Source organism: Hemibagrus wyckioides, linkage group LG22 (assembly GCF_019097595.1).
Source record: "Hemibagrus wyckioides isolate EC202008001 linkage group LG22, SWU_Hwy_1.0, whole genome shotgun sequence".
NCBI lineage: Eukaryota > Metazoa > Chordata > Actinopteri > Siluriformes > Bagridae > Hemibagrus > Hemibagrus wyckioides.
In genome coordinates this window covers 5522681-5543833 of record NC_080731.1, presented here as the reverse complement: position 1 = coordinate 5543833, position 21153 = coordinate 5522681, and the positions used below count along the sequence as shown (strand labels likewise).

General features: G+C 37.3%; 1 protein-coding gene across 1 annotated transcript; it reads right to left on the bottom strand.

Moving 5' to 3' along the window:
- Positions 1–800: 800 nt before the first annotated feature.
- Positions 801–20931, bottom strand: sec14l8 (SEC14-like lipid binding 8). Its single transcript, XM_058375095.1, has 12 exons — positions 20726–20931; positions 19469–19544; positions 14090–14133; positions 11221–11283; positions 10905–11093; positions 10266–10361; positions 10026–10086; positions 8998–9081; positions 8756–8862; positions 3518–3657; positions 2537–2706; positions 801–2082 (listed from the first exon to the last, which is right to left on the bottom strand). The coding sequence occupies exons 1-12, from the start codon at positions 20777–20779 to the stop codon at positions 1937–1939; spliced, it is 1230 nt and encodes a 409-aa protein (XP_058231078.1). The 5' UTR covers positions 20780–20931; the 3' UTR covers positions 801–1936.
- Positions 20932–21153: the final 222 nt, after the last annotated feature.

Sequence of the window (21153 nt, the reverse complement as noted above, 5' to 3'; positions counted from 1 at the left end):
ATTTAATAAAATGGGACGCAGACCTTTAAACTAACACCATCCTTTTTTCCACTATTCACATGCACTATTTTACTATTTTTGTTCCCTGTAATGATGAATAAATAAATCTCTGAATGCCTTGCTGTTATAATTAGCATTCCCTTGTCTTTATTTTGTCTGAAGGGTCTGAGAGCTTTTGCACTCAAACACATATACTCTGTAGAGGCTTTTATGGTATAAATAAAGCTTTGAGAAAGTGTTATTAAATTAGTTTCCATAGAGAAGTTTACACTGAAATGCGTTCGACATTCATTGTGATTCTTTTCGGAGAGGTTAGAAACGAAATGTATGAATGAAATTGAAATTGTTTTCCGCCATATGATGATGAATGATCTGACCCAAAAGAAAGTGATTATCAATTCAAATCCATGTTATTCAGACTCTGGTTAATCATTTTTACTGACGTTATTCTCGAACACATGTCCTGTTCCCGGGTTCCTTCTGATTTTTATCCACACTGAGGAACCTGGAAAAACTTAAATAAATACTATAAAGCACAGTTCACATAACCCTTTGCTTCTTTAAAAATATATATATTCAACTAAAGACAATTTTATTGGATTTTGTCACAAAGCCGCCTTACTGAAACGTTTAAACTCAGGATAAGATAGGATGATATGTTTTAAATTGATCCCTAATGAGCAAGTCAGGGGTGACGGCTGTGAGGAAAGACTCCCTGAGGCGATATGAGGAAGAAACCTTGTGAGGAACCAGACTCATATGGAAACCTCATCATCTTCTGGGTGACACCAGAGAGTGTGATTATAAATCATTTCCATTCTATAACTGTGTACTATATGGTCAAAATCCATTTTCTATACCCGCTTTATTCCTAATTAGGGTCACGGGGATCTTAGCACACATTGGGAGAAGGAAGGGGTACACCCTGGACAGGTCGCCAGTCCATTGCAGGGCCACACATATACACAGACAACCACACACACACACACACACACTCACTCCTGTGGGCAATTTAAGATTACCAATCAACCTAATGTACATGTTTTTGGACTGTGGGAGGAAAGTGTAGGAAACCCACGCAGGCATGGGGAGAAACAGATAGGCCCCAGGACCTTCTTGCTGTGAGGCAACAGTGCTAACCACTAAGCCGCCAAATTGATACTAGTTTTAACATGAAGCTTGTCTTGTTGAAGTTATCAAATGTTCACTGATGAAGTCCTTGAACTGAAGTAAAGATAAACAGTCTTAGGTACAATTTGTGTAGTTTTGTTTTCTAAAGGAAATGATAATGCCACAGCTCCTGTGTTTTTTGCAGGAGCCTTCATTACGATTTCTGTCTAAAAACTGGTCTGTTATGTTATAGGTTGCTTTCTTTACTGACATATAAACAGTTTTTGTCATGTATGGAAATCTAAAATGGGTTTGTATTGATTCAGTAAAGCAGAACTCATAAAATAAACATCTATAACTTGAGTTTGTATTATTTATATAAGGGTGTGAAAGACTTTTGCACAGTACAATATCATCAATTAATGCTTATATAATCCTTAAATAATAATAATACTAAGTGCTTTTGTGATTCTTCAGATATATTCGTGTAAGTAAGTTAATTAGCTCTGGGTAAAGCGCCAAAGCAAGTATCTACTTCAAACCATTTCTGCAGCTCAGCTGTACAGAAACCTCCATGACAACACCAAACTGATGAGCTAGATCCTGCTGGAAAAGGTAAACACTGAAGGAATTTTAATACTATGTCTTGTGCAGCTGTTCAACCCGGAGAAGAAGAAAAAAAAATAGAAAGATGGCATTCTTCTCTTCCCACAAGCAGCATTTTTACAGAACAGTTCCAAAACATTTCTTTTTTGGAAAATACCGTGTTCAAGTAGTGGTCTGCCCTGCTGGACAGCTTCTAAACAGGCAGGTTGAGAATCACAAACTATTGACCTTTCTGCACATCCCGTCCCGGAGACCTGCTGGAGTCAGGCTGTGATTGGCTATCGTTGCTGGGCAAGAGGACTTCTACAGAGAAGCTGACTTTTTTGGACTGGAAGATGCTGTAGGTGTTGTCAAATCGTAGAACGTCTGGAGAAGAAAAAAATAAAAAAATTGGTAAATATAGGTTTAATTTCATTACATTAGCAGAAGAATTAACACTTTGAAATTTAGACTGATTTTTGTAATTTGCGATACATTCAGGTTTCCTTCTGCCAGAGGAAAGGAAATGGGATATATAATAAAACGAGTCAGGTCTCTGTTGGCTTTCAGTGTGAGACATGTGTCCCTCTCTGTTGGATAACCTTACACAGAATTTTAGTGGTTGAAGATTTTAGCTGCTAATGAACAAACACTTGGAGCGTCTCAGAGAGCAGGAATAGGTGTGATATCAATATTTACTTTGAAGATAGAAACATTTGTGTGGAAAAAAACTAACCGGTTTATAGCAGTCTGTGATTTCTACATCCGCTTATTTCTGGAAAGGTTCAAGTGAGGTCAAACTTTCTATAAAATTTGCGCAATGAATTTATTGCACACTTACACACTCCAGGCTCAGCGCAGGTGAGAGATCCGTCCTCGGGTACGAGGTGTGCGTTGTAGCGCTGACTGGCCATGACTTCCTGCATCTGGCCTGCCTTCATCCATTCACCAAGCTTCTTCTTCATGAAGACGCCAAATCCTACATCACCACCTTCACAGGAGAACTGCCACCTGAACAAAGAGGGGAATATCAAAAAATGAATCAGCTGACAACAATTTCATGCTCATTCATGTATTTTTTCCAATCAGCCAATCATGCAGAAACAGGATGAGGGCTTCAATGTTCATATTAAACATCAGAATGGGGGGAAAAAAGGGATCTCATGACTTGTTGGTGTCACATGATAATGAGGGAGATCAGAGGAGAACAGCCAATTTTTTTGTTTCATGCTGCCAGGAAGGCTATATTAACTTAACTCAGAATCTTATTTGGCTACAATAACAGAAGACCACTTCTAGTGCTGCTAGCCAAGATCAGGAATCTGACTCAACAGCAAAATATGGGCTGTTTTTTATCCCAATTTCCACTGTCCAGAGCTTTACAAATGATTAAAATAGGGGCAGTGGTGGTTCAAGAGGTTTAGGCTCTGGGTTGTGGAAAAGAGGATAAACTTCCAACTTCCTCAGCTGAGATATGCGAAGAAAAGAATTCCACTGTGCTGTAATGCTTGTGTGGCGATAACAAAGGTTTTTAGCCCTCTAAATTAGGGAAACTCTTAGAACATTTAATTGTTTATTAAAACACCATGGAAATACTGCTTTCTCGGTTATGTCTAAAAAATATTAGTGTAAAAGATTTACTGTAGATTTTGCAGTAATTTATTGGCAACCTGGGATGAACAACTGTAAAACAATGTCTTATGTCTTTTTTAAACGGTATCAAATAACACATAACAAATAATTATTTTTTCTTCCTTATCATTAAACACCATTATACTGGTCCACTGTTCACAGGAAGATTACAGAAAGTGTTGTGTGTTACCTAAGCACACAGCCTGGAGCGAGGATCTCATACTCCAGCTGATGGGAGGAACCACGGCTGATAGACACACACTGGTCGTACTGCAGCTTAATAAAATCCCGTGCGTAGTACTTCTCGGGCACCAGGCCTCCCTGATTAATCTGTGCAAAGACAAACTAGTCATGGTAGAGCTCAGGCAAGACATGAATTTAATAATAGGATGGAATGAAGGATAGAAGAACAAAACTTACACAGACGACAGGATGGTTAGAGTAAAAAGTGGCTGGTGTGCTTTATATGATGTGACAAAATACATAGACATTAATAGAAAATATAATTTGCAGGAGAGTTCTGTTTTTAAGATGAATTTAGAATCTTGCTAAATGGAAAGTTACTCCAGTGCCTCAACTCGGGTACACGATTTACTGATTCACTACCTAGGGAGCTTGATTGAGACGCACACTTTTGCTATTAGTCTTTCGCAGTTGTCTTTATATTAATGGGTTTAAATATATTTACACTTCAGCAGGGTTAGATGGCTGGAAAAGACCATCTTGTGATTACAGTATGTACTTTGCTGTCATGTAATTAGTGCATAAAAAACCATTTGAGTCCATATTACATGGTTTTGCATGTATTATTGCAAACACACACACACACACGGCAATTTATGAACACTGAATATGAAAGTAAATAATACTTCCGTCTGCCTTTTGTACTGTAAAAATAACAAAGCGAAGATATTTATTATTAACTTAAATATATATCGGTAAACAATAAAGGAAATTACACAAAGAAACCCTGCATGTGTCTGCCCCCTTTTTGCTTGTAAATTTCTGTGGCATGGGCTTCATTTGCATACTGTGTATTATTTGCATACTTACATGACAAAATATCACCAGTATGTCATGTTCTATACTAGTTCAGATTTTCAGGCAAAACCTTCAGCTCTCTGTTTGTAAAAACTGCTGCCATGACATTTCTCACACCCTGACCAGTCAGCACACTGAACATAACTTAAATTCTCTGAAAGGAATTCATAATAAAGCACGTTTCTAAAGTTTACACGTGCCTTTAATAATATAAAAATGGAAGGGTTGAGAAAGTAGTATAGGTAAAGTGAATGATGAAAAGGGTATTTAGAGAAATGAGGTCAATCAGTCAGCAATGGAGTCACATCATATTGTCTAAAACATCTCATTAGGGTTGGACAGTACACAATGGCTGGTCTGATGGGATGACAAAATAAAGATTTTTTTAATTCTAAGAAAAGCAAACACACAAAATCCACAAAACCTATGCATAGAAAATGTGTCAGTATAAAGTTTCAACATGTTATCTACAAAGCTCAGCTGTCTTCAGTCACAAAAATAAAACCCTAGCGTGTTCTTATCTATTTCACGAAGGAAATGTTGTGGTCTATTTCAAACCATATTATCCTGTATTATGTGCGACTCCAAAGAAAAAAGCCGTACTTCTAAAAAGAAGAAGAAGAAGGAGAAAGAAAAAGAAAATTGGACCACATCTGAGAGATCACAGTCCCATGTAAGTGTATAAACCCCCTCAAAAATAAAAAGGAATCCTGTGGTGCTTCATGAGGACTTCTCCTCCAGTCCTGCAGAGGGCAGCATGCAGCTCTACCTATGTATCTATGGGCAGACAACATGTCAGGACAGATCAGATAATAACCAGACCATTAAAGGCATGATGGTATTTTTCCTACGGGTAAGGCAGGATGGCTAAAAGCTGCACTACTTGCCTACAGCAGAAAAGCTGCAAAAAAAATCAGACAGTCTGGGAGCTCAAATCAACACACGATAAGATCTCACAAGAATTTTTAGGGATTATACTAATAAAGAATGATATCTTAACCTTCTAAAAATATTTGCTGCATTTGGCTCATATCAGGATACCTTTGCATTTGCAATTGTGAGATCTTGCTGGGTCAGCACCAAGCACAACAGGCAACAGGGGTGATTTAATTCACAAAAGCTGGAGAAGCCTTTAGGTGGGATTATATGAAAGCTTCACGTGTCTCCATGATACAAATACGCAGCAGGTTTAAGACTTTCTACATCTTAAAACCCTTTCATTCATTCATTTGTAAACAGAGTGCACTACTTAACATGCATTTATCTTTCTCTAGAATCTAGAATTATCTAGAAAGTACTAATATTTGACATCTCCGGAAAACAGACATAGACCACTTATATGGAAATGAGAGACTCTAATAATATAATGCCCTTGATGCTTTTAGAATTAGCTTCTAAGTTGACTTTTTCGGTTTCAACTCCCACAATTTTACCCACAATGCCTTTTAGTAAGAAGTAATGGTGAGACCACTGGGAATTAACCCTTTGTTTCATCTTTCACCATCTCCTCTGTGTGAGTGCTAAGGTTATACCTTGTATGCCAGTAGCACTGTCTTCCATCAAAGCCATCATGCTAGTCATGTTGTGAATCGCTAATCAGCCAGGCCGAGCTGGTGACTGACTTTGCCTGCTAATTCAACACCACTGCATTGCATAGCTGTATAATCTTTGTCAAAATGACTAAAAATCACTTTTTGGTCTTTATCACTCATGCATAACGTCATTAAATATCTTTCTCCAATCAAATATAATTATAACCATGCATGCAATGTCCCTGGCTGTTCATATATGGAAATCTTCTAGTAGAAGACAAGACGTTACTTTATATCTACTATATAGAAAGTATTTTCACAAATTCTGTGAGCCAGTAAGCTAAAATAAGTTAGTCACAAACTTTTTGAGAATCAGATCGATCAACGTTCATAACAGTTAGCCAGCTATCTAACAGAAGCTATCCTGGCAGGATTTTTAAAGGGTTTTAAAATCATAATCATAAATGTTCATAATCTTCACTGGTAATTCTAGTCATCTAGCTAAATATGCTAACCTGACAGGATTTATTAAAGTGTTCTAATGTCATATTCACAAAATGCTCATAATCTTCACTGGTTATGTTAGTCATCTAGCTAAAATGAGCTAACTTGATCAATTTTTCAGGTGATTCATAAATAATTTTCAGAAATCTTCATAATCTTCAGAGGTAATGCTAGTCAGCTAGCTAACATGAGGTAAACTGACAGGATTTCCAAGTTCATAGCGAATTCACATGAGCTAAACATACAGGATTACTGGGAGATGTTTGAGGCATATTTACAAATGTTTAGCATATCGGCTCAATAATGGCCAGATAGCTAATAGAGGCTAACTGCCTGGATTTCGGAGAGATTTATTAGCATAGTCATGAATTATTTTCTAACACCAGGTTGATGGCTAACAGTTTCTATGTATTCTATGTATCTATGAGACTAAACTCCACTCAGAAACGTTTGTAAGCTATTTTTTTCCCCTATATATAGCAAGTAATTTTGCAGAAGGTTTTAGAAAACGTCGGTATCAAACATAATAACATTAATATCTGTCACAGAGCGAAGGCAAGCAAGGTACAGTGCATCTGCTCCAGTTTTCACTCTGCCTGATAAAATTGATAAACTGATAACTGAAAAAATGCTGAATCAGTGTAAGCCACAATGTGCAATAAAGCAATCTGGGCTGTGTTTCATAAAGCATTACAACGCCTTAAATAGCACTGTATTTATCTAAATGTTATATCTGTAGAAATAAAACCTTATGTAATCATTTGATTGCACTGCATTGATTCATATCTAGCAAATGGCAATAAAAGGGGATGATGAATGATAATGTTATTGCCTTTGGTGTCATGCCATTTCAGAAAGGGTTTTCTTTTCCCACTTCTTGACATTTTTTATAATGCTACTCTCTGGCATTGAGTTTCCAGGCCTACAGACTAATGCTGAAGCCAGCAATGACTAACATTATAGTAAAAAATTTATCCTGAAGAATTGTCTTTCACTGAGTAAGCAAAAAATATTGTATTTCCTGAATAAAGGATAGTTGCAGATCTTTTTTCCCCAAAACAACCCATTTAGGAATCAGAACAAATTCCCTTAGACTGTGATTATCAGATACTTATAATAATATCTGAGCTAATCTTGACCCCAAACACTGCATTGCTATAGAACTTGATTTGACTTATTTTCTGACCCAATCCACTGATCTGATTTATACTATGAGCATGTTTGACATTTTTTTGACATGACCCAGGTCATGCAAATTAGCATAGGACACATTATCCGGAAAAGTTTTCCACTTTAGTTCCCTAGTTACACTTTTTTCGTGATCAGAAATGAAATTGTGCTGACCTGCATGTGATAATCAAGATATGACGGTGATGTGGTAGTTTCCAAGCCGTTTTCCACTAACTCTACACGTATCAAGACACCAGACAAAAGCTTAAATGTCTTGTCTAAACCTGTTTTTGTAAATGTACACTATATGGCCAAAAAAAAACCCCTGACTATCACACCCATATGTGGACTTCCTAAATTGACGCTACAACGCATAGTCATATAGAATGTCTACGTCTGCTGGTGTGTTAAGGTTGGAGTGGAAGAACTCGAGTGTCTTGCACAGAGCCCTGACTCTGACTCAACACCACAACACCACACTTTTCAGATGAACTGGAACACTGACTGAACCCCAGTGTCTGATCTCACTAATGCTCTTGTAGCTAAATGAAATCCCCACATCTAGCAGAAAGCCTTCTGTGAAAAGTGAGACTTATTATTAACAGGAAATCTGGAATAGGATGTACAAAAAGCATGTGTGTGTAATATTCAGGTGTCCACAAACTTTTGGCCATATAATGTACAGTGCATAATGTATTTATACTGTATCATGTCAAGGATTTTGCATGCACCCAAACTATTTCAGTACATACAAGCTATTAGATACAAGCGATGTTTTATCTATGAAAAATAAGAAGATACAACGCAAGTTTAGCTAGTGAATGTGATTCAGAGAGTTGATGCATCATTATGCACAACAAAACAATAAATATGAAACTTGCTAAATGTCTTACAACTAAATATACAAGCGATTAGATAATTTTTTTATGCGCTACAGTAAAATACCACAAACTGCTACATCACTCCTGGTAGCAGTTGCTTGGTCAGTACTCGGTTTAATATTGGTATCTTATAGAAAATGAAAGTGCAAGTGAACACCTTCTGCATTTTGTATAGCATGGAGCAAGAACTATTTATCATGGCGCAATGACAGTCTGATTATTCTATGCACTAGCTTAACTAGTAAGCATATGCCACCTAGCCTGAGCTGAGACCCTGTGTGTCTTTTGACCTTCACTCACCCTGGTCCTGCAGCGCGGGTCGCCATCAGGATCGGTCAGTTTCCCCCCGTAGATGGCTGGGAGCTCCTCTGGGTCGATGTACTTCTTTAAAACCTCCTGCCAGTTGGCTGGTGAAACACAAAAGGACAAAGTTTACGTCACAAACATTAAATGTGTGAGTGTATTATTAGTGCATATTCAAGTGATTCTTGGTCAAGGCGATGAACACAACAGGAAGGTCTAAATAAGCAAGATTATCTTACACCCCAGAACCATGATCTTGCGTCGAGTGTCTTCACTCAGAAAGTGCTTTACCAGGTTATACGCCACAGGAAACAGCTTGGGAGCTGCAAAAAAAAGTTATGTTAGTTAACCCTCCGAAAATCTCTTACTCTACTATATGTAAGGAATAAAACTAAGTTACAGGTTGTTCTGTTAAAAAGAGCAATCAAGACAGACCTGAGTGAAGTCTATTACCACAGTAAAGTTTTTTAATTTCTTAGCTCAAACCACCCCAAAGTGATTTATTCAACTGATATTCAACCTCAAAGTTACACCCCACATGTTTCAGTGTGTATGCTTCATCTTTGTGTTCATTCTGTGCAGGTCAGTCCATTCCAGACTCCAGTCCAGGCCTTTCTACTCTGCTTCAGTTGCCTACTCTTGCTTACTGCTGCCCTAGATGACGTCATCACTGAGCAACAATATTTAACTCTGACAAAATCCAGTACCAGCATCTTCGCTTCGTTGATGCTCACCTGTTTCGTGTCTTATTGCTATTTTTGTGTCTTGAACTTATCCTGACAATGACCTTGATCCGTCCCTTGATCCGTTTAGTTGCCTGGATCTGTAAATAGTCACTCTGTCATTTCTATAAATATCCACGTATTATGTATGTTCACTGCTAATAGGGGTTCAAATACCATTTTTGTAGGTTGTGTTTGAAAAAGAGGAACTTTCTTTTGTTTGTGGGGTTTTGATGACGTCCCTGGATTTTCTAGTTGTGTATAGCAACCCACTAAATGTATATATTTGATATTATATCACCTTTTAAGTTAACTCCTGTTTGTTTGTCTCATTCTTGGCCCATTTCACTCCACCTAACATAACCCTTTGTCGTTACTCACGCTGTGCAGCCTAACCTTAGACTGCCTTGTAAAACACTAACAGTTTTTATAGTATTTTCCCTTGCAGTCAGCACTACTGCCCAAGCTGCTGTTACAGAACACCTTTTTGACCAATCAGCTGCACATGCTAACTATATTTATGTACACCCTACTGCACAACTTACCTTTTATTACTAATAATCTCTTCAGTCCTTCAGGATAGTTGTCTTCAAACATTGTCAAAACCTACAAGAGAAAAAAAGTTTGCCGATTGCTCAAGAGACGACTGTTTCCTTACAAAAGCTTGTTTCCTTGTTCAACACGGGGTCAAGTCATATAAATATTTACATACTTTTAGAACTGAACTGTGGACAATGATAACGCACTTGAGCACAGTGTACGCAGAAAACAGAATGAGATCCTACCTCCCCATACGTCTCTATAGCGGGCTTCCATAGATGCTTCAGGCCCAAGCCTTCGCAGTCGTAGATCATAGTGATGGATTCGACATTTGTACCCAACTAAAATGAATAAAAGAAAGAGAGAGTGACAACATGGAGGTGATGTGGAGAGGAAAGCAGTAATTAAGTTCTGAGAGCTGTTTTTGTCTCTTTCCACCAACAAATCAATGCATAAAAGATTTGTTCCATTTTTGTCTAGATCAATGCATAAATGATTTGTTCTATTTTTGTCTAGATGGGTCATCAAGGCCAGGCTTGGACTGTAATAAAAACCCTTCTGCTTAGCATTATTATTGTGATACCAAGTGCTAAAAATAAAGAAGCAGTTATTAATTAAACTTGAAGTTTAAATGTGTTTCTAGTCCTGTAATAATCACATCATTTTGAAGATATGTTAAAAATCAAGATGCGCAAAAATATCTAGCAAAAGGTATGGTATTTTCATTTCAGACTTTCGTTTGCATTTTTTTCAGCCTACAAACAAGCTCCAGATTCAGCTGCTCTGCTAAGTCCATTTTCCAGCTTTGTTTTGTTAAAAAAAAGTTACATATTGCCCCTTTAACTTGTTCAGACCACTAAGCATGATGTCACCTAGACACTTACTCTTTCACTCTGTGAAGTGCATTCGTTCTGCAGCATCTCACAATCTCGTACTTTTGTCTTGATGAAGTCCTGCTTAGAGGCGGACAGAAGAAGACCTTTGGGATCCACCGGCCCGATAACGTCGTACCACACGGGGCTTCCCTCTCGGTCGTAGCCACACATTCCTCCGGAGAGAAACTTCTCTAATACCTAATAACAAGCAGCAATGTCAGAACAGACAGTGAAATCTTTCATTACCGACCTTGGGAGTTTTGAATAAAGATGTTGCTCTGAACACATCTCTGATGCTCCATTCTCAACTGTGTGTAGATCATACCTCAGGAGGCTTCCAGTCAGTGGTGATAGTGTCAGCCTTCAACTGTTTCCTGAACTCCAAATGCTAAAAAGTGAAAGGAATAATTTGGAGAAAAGACAAAGCTGTTTAAGATATCAGTCTCAAAAGATCAGCCAGCATGTCCAGTGTTATTGTTGTTGGTTTGTTTTGCTCAGAACATGACTAAAAGGCTATTGTAACTAACAAATACATGAAAGGGAAGAAATTTTTAAATGTTTAGCAAATTAAAAAATATGACTTTTTATCAGAAAAATCTGATCTAAATTATGTCAGGCCAAAATCATTATCACTCTAATCAAAGACTTTAAGCATACCAGATATTTATGTTCTACAGTCCTACGTACACTGGTGCTGTCTGCTTTTAGTCTTTTCTCTGCTGACCTAATGTGTTTACCCTCCAAGTGCATCTGTCTTTAATAACACATTAGGATGTGAGAGTGGGCTGTTAATAAGTGTATACACCCACACACTTGACATCCTGTTCCTGCCAAACTTGCCAATTACTTACTGTAATCTGTAAACAATCTGCCTCCTGCCTTGCTAAAAAAGATGAATTTGTACTTTTAAATTATATTTGTATATACAAACCTTGCATGATGTTACACAAAATTCTTCATCGATTTAATCTGATGTTTTCGGTCAGTATAAAGAAATGAATGATTGGTTGTGAGGCTGATATAAAATGAGTCTATTGGCTTTCAGTGTGTTTTTAGCTCTGTTGGATAACAGAATTTTACTGGTTGAAGATAAACGCCTTCAAATTTTACTTGCTTATGAACAAGCACTCAGAGAGCAGAAATGGGTTTAATATCAACATTTACTTTGAAGATAGAAACATTTTTGTGGAAAAAACGAACCCTTTTTTGGAACTTTTCTATTAATATACTGTCCCTAGTAGGTTAAATAAAAACAGAAATACTGTCTACTTGCATATGAGCTTCATATTATCCACCACTGTGGAGTGAGACATGACAAAGACATTTAATGCTGAACATTGACACAACAAAACAGGAAAAAAAATCCATTTCTTGGAATGTTAAAGCAAGTATATAAAGTTTTGGGTATGTGTGTATGCTGTAACACCAAATATCTTTTGTCTCATTGGCTATATTTGAAGAGAACTGTGTGAATTTGATTATATGCCTATTGAACTGAGTAGTAATCTAAAAACATCCCCAGAGCATAATATCCCTACTGTCTAATTTCCCTTTAACTCTCAAGCTTATTTTTACCCCTGAAACTGTGTTGCAATGGAGAAACAACCAACTCTCTTCAACCTCCTATGGAGCTTCACATTAGGATGTAATTACTAACTCTCTGAACATGTATAAAATAGCTTATGTGTGTTTTGTAGCATTATGAGATATATATATATATAAACATATATATATACTCTTGAGAATATTCAAAGGTGAGAGACCTTTGCAATATCTATATTTATATACGTCATCAATATTTATATTTGATATTTATTGCAAAGTCACAAGAGCTGCTGAATTGTGTCTGACTAAAATTGTCACTCATCCAATCGACTGCTCAGATCTTTTGTTGCCATTTTATTTCTCAGCACACCCCAATACTGAATTCATTCACAGATGATTCACACCCCTAACAGGCCAGAATCTGATTCACACCTGACCTTTAACCTCAAATCTGCTCTTTACCTTAGTAATGCCTGATTAACACGAATGTCCTGAGATAATACCAGAGCAGAAAGCCGCACGTGCGAAGAACTGCGCAAACTTCTGTCTCCAGATTTAGACTTACTGTACAAGCCTCACTATTATAAGTTATATATTTGTTTAATTGTTATTATTGAATAATAATTCAAGTGGTGGCTTGAGCAGTTAAGGCTCTGGGTCACTAATCAAAAGGTTGGGGGTTCAAGCCTCAACACTGCCAATCTACTGCTGTTGGGCCCCTGAGCAAGGCCCTTAACCCTTCCTGCTCCAAGATCACCGTATAGCTGACCCTGTGTTCTGACCCCAGCTTTCTAACAAACTGGGATATGCAAAAACCTTTTTGAGGGTGGTAACTCAAGTGGTTAATGATCTAGGAGAGAGATTTCTGTATACTGTATGTTGTTTTTTAACCAAGTTAACAATTTCCTAACCTTGAAACCTGTTTAAATTAAAGTTTAGGTAACACTCTGAATAACAGCCAGCATGACTGTTAAACTGGGTGTCTGATAGCAGATAGAGACACGAGTTAAAAAGTTTTTAATGAAAGATAAAACATTCTACTCATTTACCCATTTTACTACAACATTACAAAACAACATTACACGTTGCATCTATCTCACAGATTATTCATGGGAAAATAATGCGGATTGTTATACTACTAGTAGCAATCTCCTCATTTGCAGAAATCATGCTCAGACTAGGTTCAAAAACCTATCCTAGTAATTACAAACAGAAACTGTATGTTATTGTTAAAGGGATTATATATGTTTTCACAGGAGACACCTGACATGACAGAACATGACTCTAACATGCCAAAATCCAACAAAGACTCAGTTTGGACAAACCCGGTCTACTGCTTTTTTTTTTCCCAGAAAAGAGTATGTGCTTCCAAAAAACCAAAACATGAGGCACATGTTCAGGAAGTAGTGTAACCTGTGTATGTTTGAACCGATGGCGATATTGTTCATTTCTACAACACACGTGTACCATGAGTGGCAGAGGAACGTTCTGAGACACAGAAGAGGGGAGACGCCTGGCTGCACATAATAGCACCTAAATAATTCAAACAGAAATGCACCAGCGTTCGATAGAATCAAGTCACAATCACACTCGGATTCAGACTCAACATTTTAGCAACACTTTTATTATAAATGAAAACACTGTCCTACCTTACGTAGCATCGCTTCAGCTTTTTGCACGTTGAAATTTCTGGCTGAAAAACAGACAAGAATAAAGAACAGGAGTGAACGCTGTGAAGTAATGAGTAGAGGGCACAGGTAAAGCCTAAAGGTGTTAAAATTAAAGATTAAAATGTAATATAAAATTAAACAAATTGTAGTAGAAATGACTGGATCTTTACTGTTTAAAATAGAAATGAACCAATTCGATAATGAATATTAATTTCAGGGTGAACACTGACTTATGAATAATTTTTTTAATCACATGGTGCTATTATCATCAACATAACACATATCCTGCACATATACAATAGTAATACAGCAACAGAACCATGCAAAGAGGTTTTTTATTTACTTTTCATTTATTTACTGGAACAATGTCAGTTTTAAATCAATATCTCCAATATCCATTTGTATTCCCATACAACAAGTGGTATTAGTGCATCTCTCTTTATACTTATAAACTTGACTGACTGCTTAAATGGATGCTATGAAATGAGAAAAAATTGCTTTTTAAAAATAATATTTCCAAATGTATATTTTAATACACTGTTTCAGGCTTTGAAAAGCTCTAATGCCTCCAGAACATAAAATACAAGGGCACATATTTGCCTACTTTTGCCTAAAGTCCTCATGATCGTGAGACGTTTGCAAACCCCATGATGGAATACTGGCCAAATACTTTACTTTGCAGTCTGAATACAGCAGCTTCACTGAAGCGGCAAAATAATTAACATCAAGAATCCCATCATGACCATTTTGATCAGAAAACTGTGCTGAATACCAGAAAACATCTTTTTTAAAAACCTTTATACTGGTTTTGATTTACTCACAGGTTTACATTAAAGTTTTTTTTTGTTCTAATCTGTTATCGTTTCTATAGTAATAGCTCATTCACAGGGATTTGCTAAGAGGACTAATAATTAAGACTAAAAATATTAAATAACAAAATTATTTTACAAAAATACAGTATATCGTTGGAGATGTTTATTTAATATTATATATATCTATATACTTATATAATATACTTTTAGGAAAAAGTCTTCAGTGGCAGTGAGCGCTTCAGTGACACTGAAAATATTTAATAGATTAAGTTTTATATCACAGCAATGAGTCTTCAGGACAAAGGGCATGTTTCTTAAAGCCAAGTATTAAGCTGGCTGATTTTTGGTTAACTTTTGTTTATAAGTGATAACAGAAAGTTGTTTTTATGGACATTCCACAAAATGTACGGTATGTTGTTCTTTAATAAATAAAAATTGACAGCATTGGCAAGCTATTGTGTTATGAGAGAGAGAATTAAAATATTTCAGAAGTGTTTTGTTAAATAATCAAATTTGGGAAATTTGGGATTTGGGACAACACCACATCACTGAACCGTTTTGTATATGTGTATATTTGTTTATTATACATATATAAAACCACCTTTTGCAGCAATTACAGCCTGGACATTCTAGCTGTCAATTTTTCAAGATAATCTGATGAGATTTCACCCCATGCTTCTTGGAGCATCTCCCACAAGATGTATTGTGGCTGATGGAGTCTTCCTCCGTAGCTGAAATCAAGCTGAAATATGCAAGTGATCCCAAACTTTTGAGATATATATGTCATTGCCCAATAAAATGTAATCATAAATGTAATAACATTTGACCCTAGTACATTTATAGCCTTTAGAAGACGCCTTTATGCCGAGCCACTTGCATTTATCTCGTTTACGTAAATGAGCAAATGAAGGTTAAGAGCCTGGTTTTAAGGGTTCCAACATGGGCAGTGGAAAGTGCTGGGATTTGAACTCATGACCTTCTGATCAGTAACCTAATGTCTGCACACACAGCTACCGCTTTCCTTTTAGGAAAAACTCTAAAAGAATTAAATCGCCTTCAAACAGTAACTGCATTCGATCAGCGCCTGCAGGCGAGCAGATTAACTCTGTCGTGTGACACACGCCTGCACCTGACTGTCTTCCCGTCACACAGACACTAAAGTGTTTAATACTCATAAAGGGGATTATATATTGCAGCGGACAGCAGCGGATCTGACATCTGCCATATCTCAGACTACTCATTCCACAGGGTAGGAGTGTGAAAGTCCAATGAGTGACATGTCTTTAGTTTATAATACACAAAAACAAAGTGAGTCATAGCAGTGAAACTAGACAGACAGACAGACAGACAGACAGACAGACAGACAGATAGATAGATAGATAGATAGATAGATAGATAGATAGATAGATAGATAGACAGACACGCAGGCAGGCAGGCAGGCAGGCAGCAGTATCCACAAACAGTTAACGGTAATAAATAAAAATAAAATTTTAAATGAAAATATTTTTTTATTTGAAAAATAATACAAAATACTAGAAATTTAAAGGTAAAGATAATAAGGTAATGTGCAAAATCCAGGTATGTGCAAAAACTGTGTGTTTTCAATGAGTCCTGTGCAAATCCGAGTGTTCTGAAGTGTCCCTTGCAAAACTAGATGATATCAGTAACCTGAAGCAACACTCGCTCTACAACTTCTATCATATATTACTGAAAGTCAGCACCATTCATATACACTGGTTTTTATCTTATCTTCTCTAAAGCGCTGAGGCAGCCCTCCTAAAGTATTGCCAGTCATGTGTAAAGGTGTTAGTAACAGCTTTCGCAACATGGGGAAAAAATACTGAAACATGACAAAACAAACATTTTTCTTTTTTTTTTCCCCTTCATATATGGTCTATATATTTTACCTTGTACAGCCGCCGACTTTTATTTGTACAGCAGATTGCATTTTATTTCCTTGAACTTCTATGTTCGTACTGTATATTGTTTTATTTTTAAATTCTAGTTTTTGAACCTTGACCTTCTATCGATTTCTTTCATACACAGACAGTCGTATAAAGCACTTCAGTGCATGCCGTTCTGTGTATGATTGTTTATGTGACAAATAAAGTTTGCAAATGAATTTGAATTTCAGTTGAACCATGTAGGTAAAACTTCTTTTTTCAACCACATGAAATAATATCTTGAAATTTCCATACACTGATATTATCTTTAAAAAAAAAAAAAGCAGCTTGACCCATCAGTTCTGATCCATTTAGCAGATAGCAGTGGAGCCATCAATTATTTATCAATAATTTTGTTACTGTGCTGAAAATGTTTTTTACGCCTCCCATAATCTCTTCTGCAAGATATTGTGTCACGGTATTGCATTTGCAGAAAAGCAGAAGTGCAGACAGTATCATGTGGTATGTAACATATATTTAGAAAGCAAGAAGTCTAAGAAAGACTAAAACATGGTGGCTCTTGCTGTTCATGGAAAATAATCAACAATGGAGTTACTGCTATCAGTACCAGTGGGGGCTCAAGTGGGTTAAGGCTCTGGGTTGTTGCCCGGAAGATCGGGGGTTCAAGGCCCAGCACTGCCAAGTTGCCACTGTTGGGCCCTTGAGCCCTTAAGGCCCTTAACCCTCTCTGCTCCAGGGGCACTGTATCATGGCTGACCGTGTGCTTTGACCCCAACCTCCAAGGATGCGATATGCGAAGAAAGAATTTCACTGTGCTGTAATGTATATGTGACAAATAAAGGCTATTTCTTCTTCTTTCGGCTTTTCCCTTCAGGGGTGGCCACAGCAAATCATCTCTCTCCACCTATCCCTATCTTCTGCATCCTCAACACTTACACCCACTAGCTTCATATCCTCATTTATTACATTCATATACCTCCTCTTTGGCCTTCCTCTTTGCCTCCTGCCTGGCAGCTCCATGTCCAACATTCTCCTACCAATATACTCACTCTCCCTCATCAAACCATCTTAATCTGGCCTCCCTAACTTCGTCCCCCAAACGTCCAACATGAGCCGTCCCTCTGATGTACTCATTCCTAATCTTTTCCAACCATGTCACTCCCAAAGAGAACCTCAACCTCATCTTCAGCTCTGCTACCTCCAGCTCTGACTCCTGTAAACCATACAGCATGGCCGGTCTCACCACTGTCTTGTGCACCTCCCATCACATTTCTGTGTTCTAGCATTACTGCTATCACTTTAATGTTGATTATTTTCCTATGACAGCATGTTCCAAAGTGGTTTATTCATCTTATAATAATATATAAACTTTATTCTGTATGTATTTATACATAACAAGTCAAATGATTTACTATTTGTAGTTACATTTAACATTATGGGATATCAACAAAACAACGTATCACTTAATATAACAGTTATAAACAGATGTTCTCTCACTAGGCTCTATTTTTTAAGAGAGTTAATAAGAAAAAAAAGGAGCTTATTGTTATTAAGAAAGCACAAAGTTCAGACTCCTCAATTCTAAAGCTACAGCTTTATATCTGTTACAAAGCACTGACACTGGAGACTCCTTCTAATATTGTATTAATAATTATACACTTTATTTGTTATGAAGTGGAGCATCTACTGTAAAGTCTGTGTGAATGAGCTGTTACTACAGAAACAATTCGGATTGTAGCTGAGATTACGGTCAGAGCTGCTGTTATAGAAAATTAATTAAATAAAGCTCCTGACCAATCAGATTAGAGCATTCAAGCTTTTAAGAATAGGATATACTGTATATAAGCACCCTTAATATACAGATCGACCAGGAGAAAACTGCCCCAGTGAAGATCCACCCTTCAACCAGCATAAACCAAACAACCTTAAAATATTTACACCAACATTATCTGATAAATGTAACAGCACACACCCAGCATAAATTGTTTATTGTGTATAATAACAATAAACGAATAGTGATAATGTTAACATGTCACTTGCTGATCCATTGCTCTGTGCCTGTGCTGAACTATACCACATAATCAGACTCTTTCCAGGGCAGCGACTCTGAACACAGACATTCTTTATCACAAAGCCGAGTTGTCGCTAAACTTCAGTAAGCGAAGCTCTAAAAATTGCCCTGACCCCACTGAAACCAGAACAAACCTGCTGTATATTTACTATATATTATATTCTGAAGTAAGTCTAGCATTTCAGCCATGTTGGAAGCTACAGACCCTGAAATGGCTGTCGTTTTCTGATACCACCATTCTGCTAGTGTGCAGTTAATACTGTCCTCACAGCCATACAGGATAGTTGGTCAGCCATAGCTGACTATACAGACATGCTGGGTTTTGTTTTAGAGCTCTAATCGGATTACAGCTGAGATTAATCTAGCTCACTGTGTACGCTGCTGCGTCAGGACCGAACAATAGATCCCTTTCACTTGCCTCTAGCTCCAACTGTATAAGAGAATGTGTGAGAAGGAGGATTGACTCCTCTTATGAAACCAAATCTCTGTTTTTTATAATATCACTGGCAGCAGGTTAGTAAAAGAATCTCTCAACTAACGGCACTTATTGACGGAGTTGTGTTGTTCTCACCTCGAAGCCAGCGCAGTAAGAAATGGTCGCTCTGAGACGGACATTGAGGCAGGACATCTTGGACCCTCTCCCGAAACTGGGACAATTAAATACAGGGGGAAAAAAACCAATAAATAAGTTAATTGTGTGGAATTACAGTGTTGCCAGACAGCTATCTGCTTAATTACACTCATTTAAATGAAATAAAATTTTTATTAAAATTATACTCTTAATCCTTAGTGGTCCTTATAAGTAATAACAATAATAACAATAATAATAATAATCCTCATCATCAGAAGAAGAAGAACTTCTGTGGGGGAAAAAAAAGTAAAACGAATACAACAGAATATTAAGTTTACTATCACTGCAAAAACTTGGTTTCACATATTATTCTTTGTATTTAAAAATAGGATTTTCAATAAGTTGATAGGGCTGGGCAATGGCAAGCTAATACCAATATCATAAGAAATTAGGTTGCCATATACTTTTCTGAGATATCATTGGTATCTTGTTATTATGATGTTTAATATATATCTAATTCTGTCCGAATTTCAATGTTCAATCATTTACTTCTGTAGACATGAAATAAAAATATATCCTTGAACTGAATTTTCATTCAACACCACTGCTAGCAGTCCTATACAATACTACAGAAATGTCAAGTCATATGTGACATTTTGTCATCATATTGTGATGACATTATCTGTAAAATAACCCACCAAAACATAGCCACCCTTTTCCCCTCTTTGGATGGATAATGTTTCTAGCTTTCTAAAGCAGTTCAACATTTTCTGAAAAGGGGATTAAGCTGCTGGACCTTTTAAGGTTATTCAATATCCGAAAATATTAAAATTATAAAGAAGTGCAATGTTGCTGTCCATTTCACTGTGCTTAAAGCAGTGGCCAATCTGGCAACCCTGGTGGTATGCTCTCATGTGTAAGTTGCTAGAGACATACCGGAGAAAAGTAAACATTAGGCAAAACAAAGCGGAAATATAGCGTGTGATGCCTTCAGTTCACTTCCACCTTTTTTGGTTCTTACTGAAAATCACCTCTAATACAGCGGCGTGCTATTACTGAGCTAAAGTCGATCAGAGTGTTTCAAATGTTTTTGCATCTCCGGTGCTTTAGTCCAATGTATATGATGGTGGAATATTAGGCTGTCAATATCAATGCGACAAATGTCCAGCTTCTCTATGGTAGGACAGAAGTGCTCCACGTTTCCGGGAGAAAAACTACTGGAAAGCCAAAGTCATGAAGCAGGAGTGAAATACTCACCAGCGCTAAAGCCTCGGCCTGTTTCACGCTCAGATCTCCAACCCTGCCGCTCATCTCTCCCTAAATAGACCAAGTGCAAAACAGGCCGAAATGAACGGGACTGCGAGATGGTGCACACACGCAACAACACACACGCAACAACACACACGCGCACACATAATAAGACGCACGCACGCCCGCACGCACGCACGCGCGCGCAGTGACACGTTTCCTCTTCCCTAACCGGCAGCATCATAGCTGAGCAGCGGTCGCACGGTGTACCGAGAATTTATCACGACATTGCATCGATATTACCTTACAGTGATGTACACTGAAAAAAATGGTGTATGTGGTCAGTCAGATTTAAGAGATTTACATTGAAATATATTAAGCTATATCAAATACAGTTACACACAAGAAATCAAACTTTACTTTGTACCATCACACCT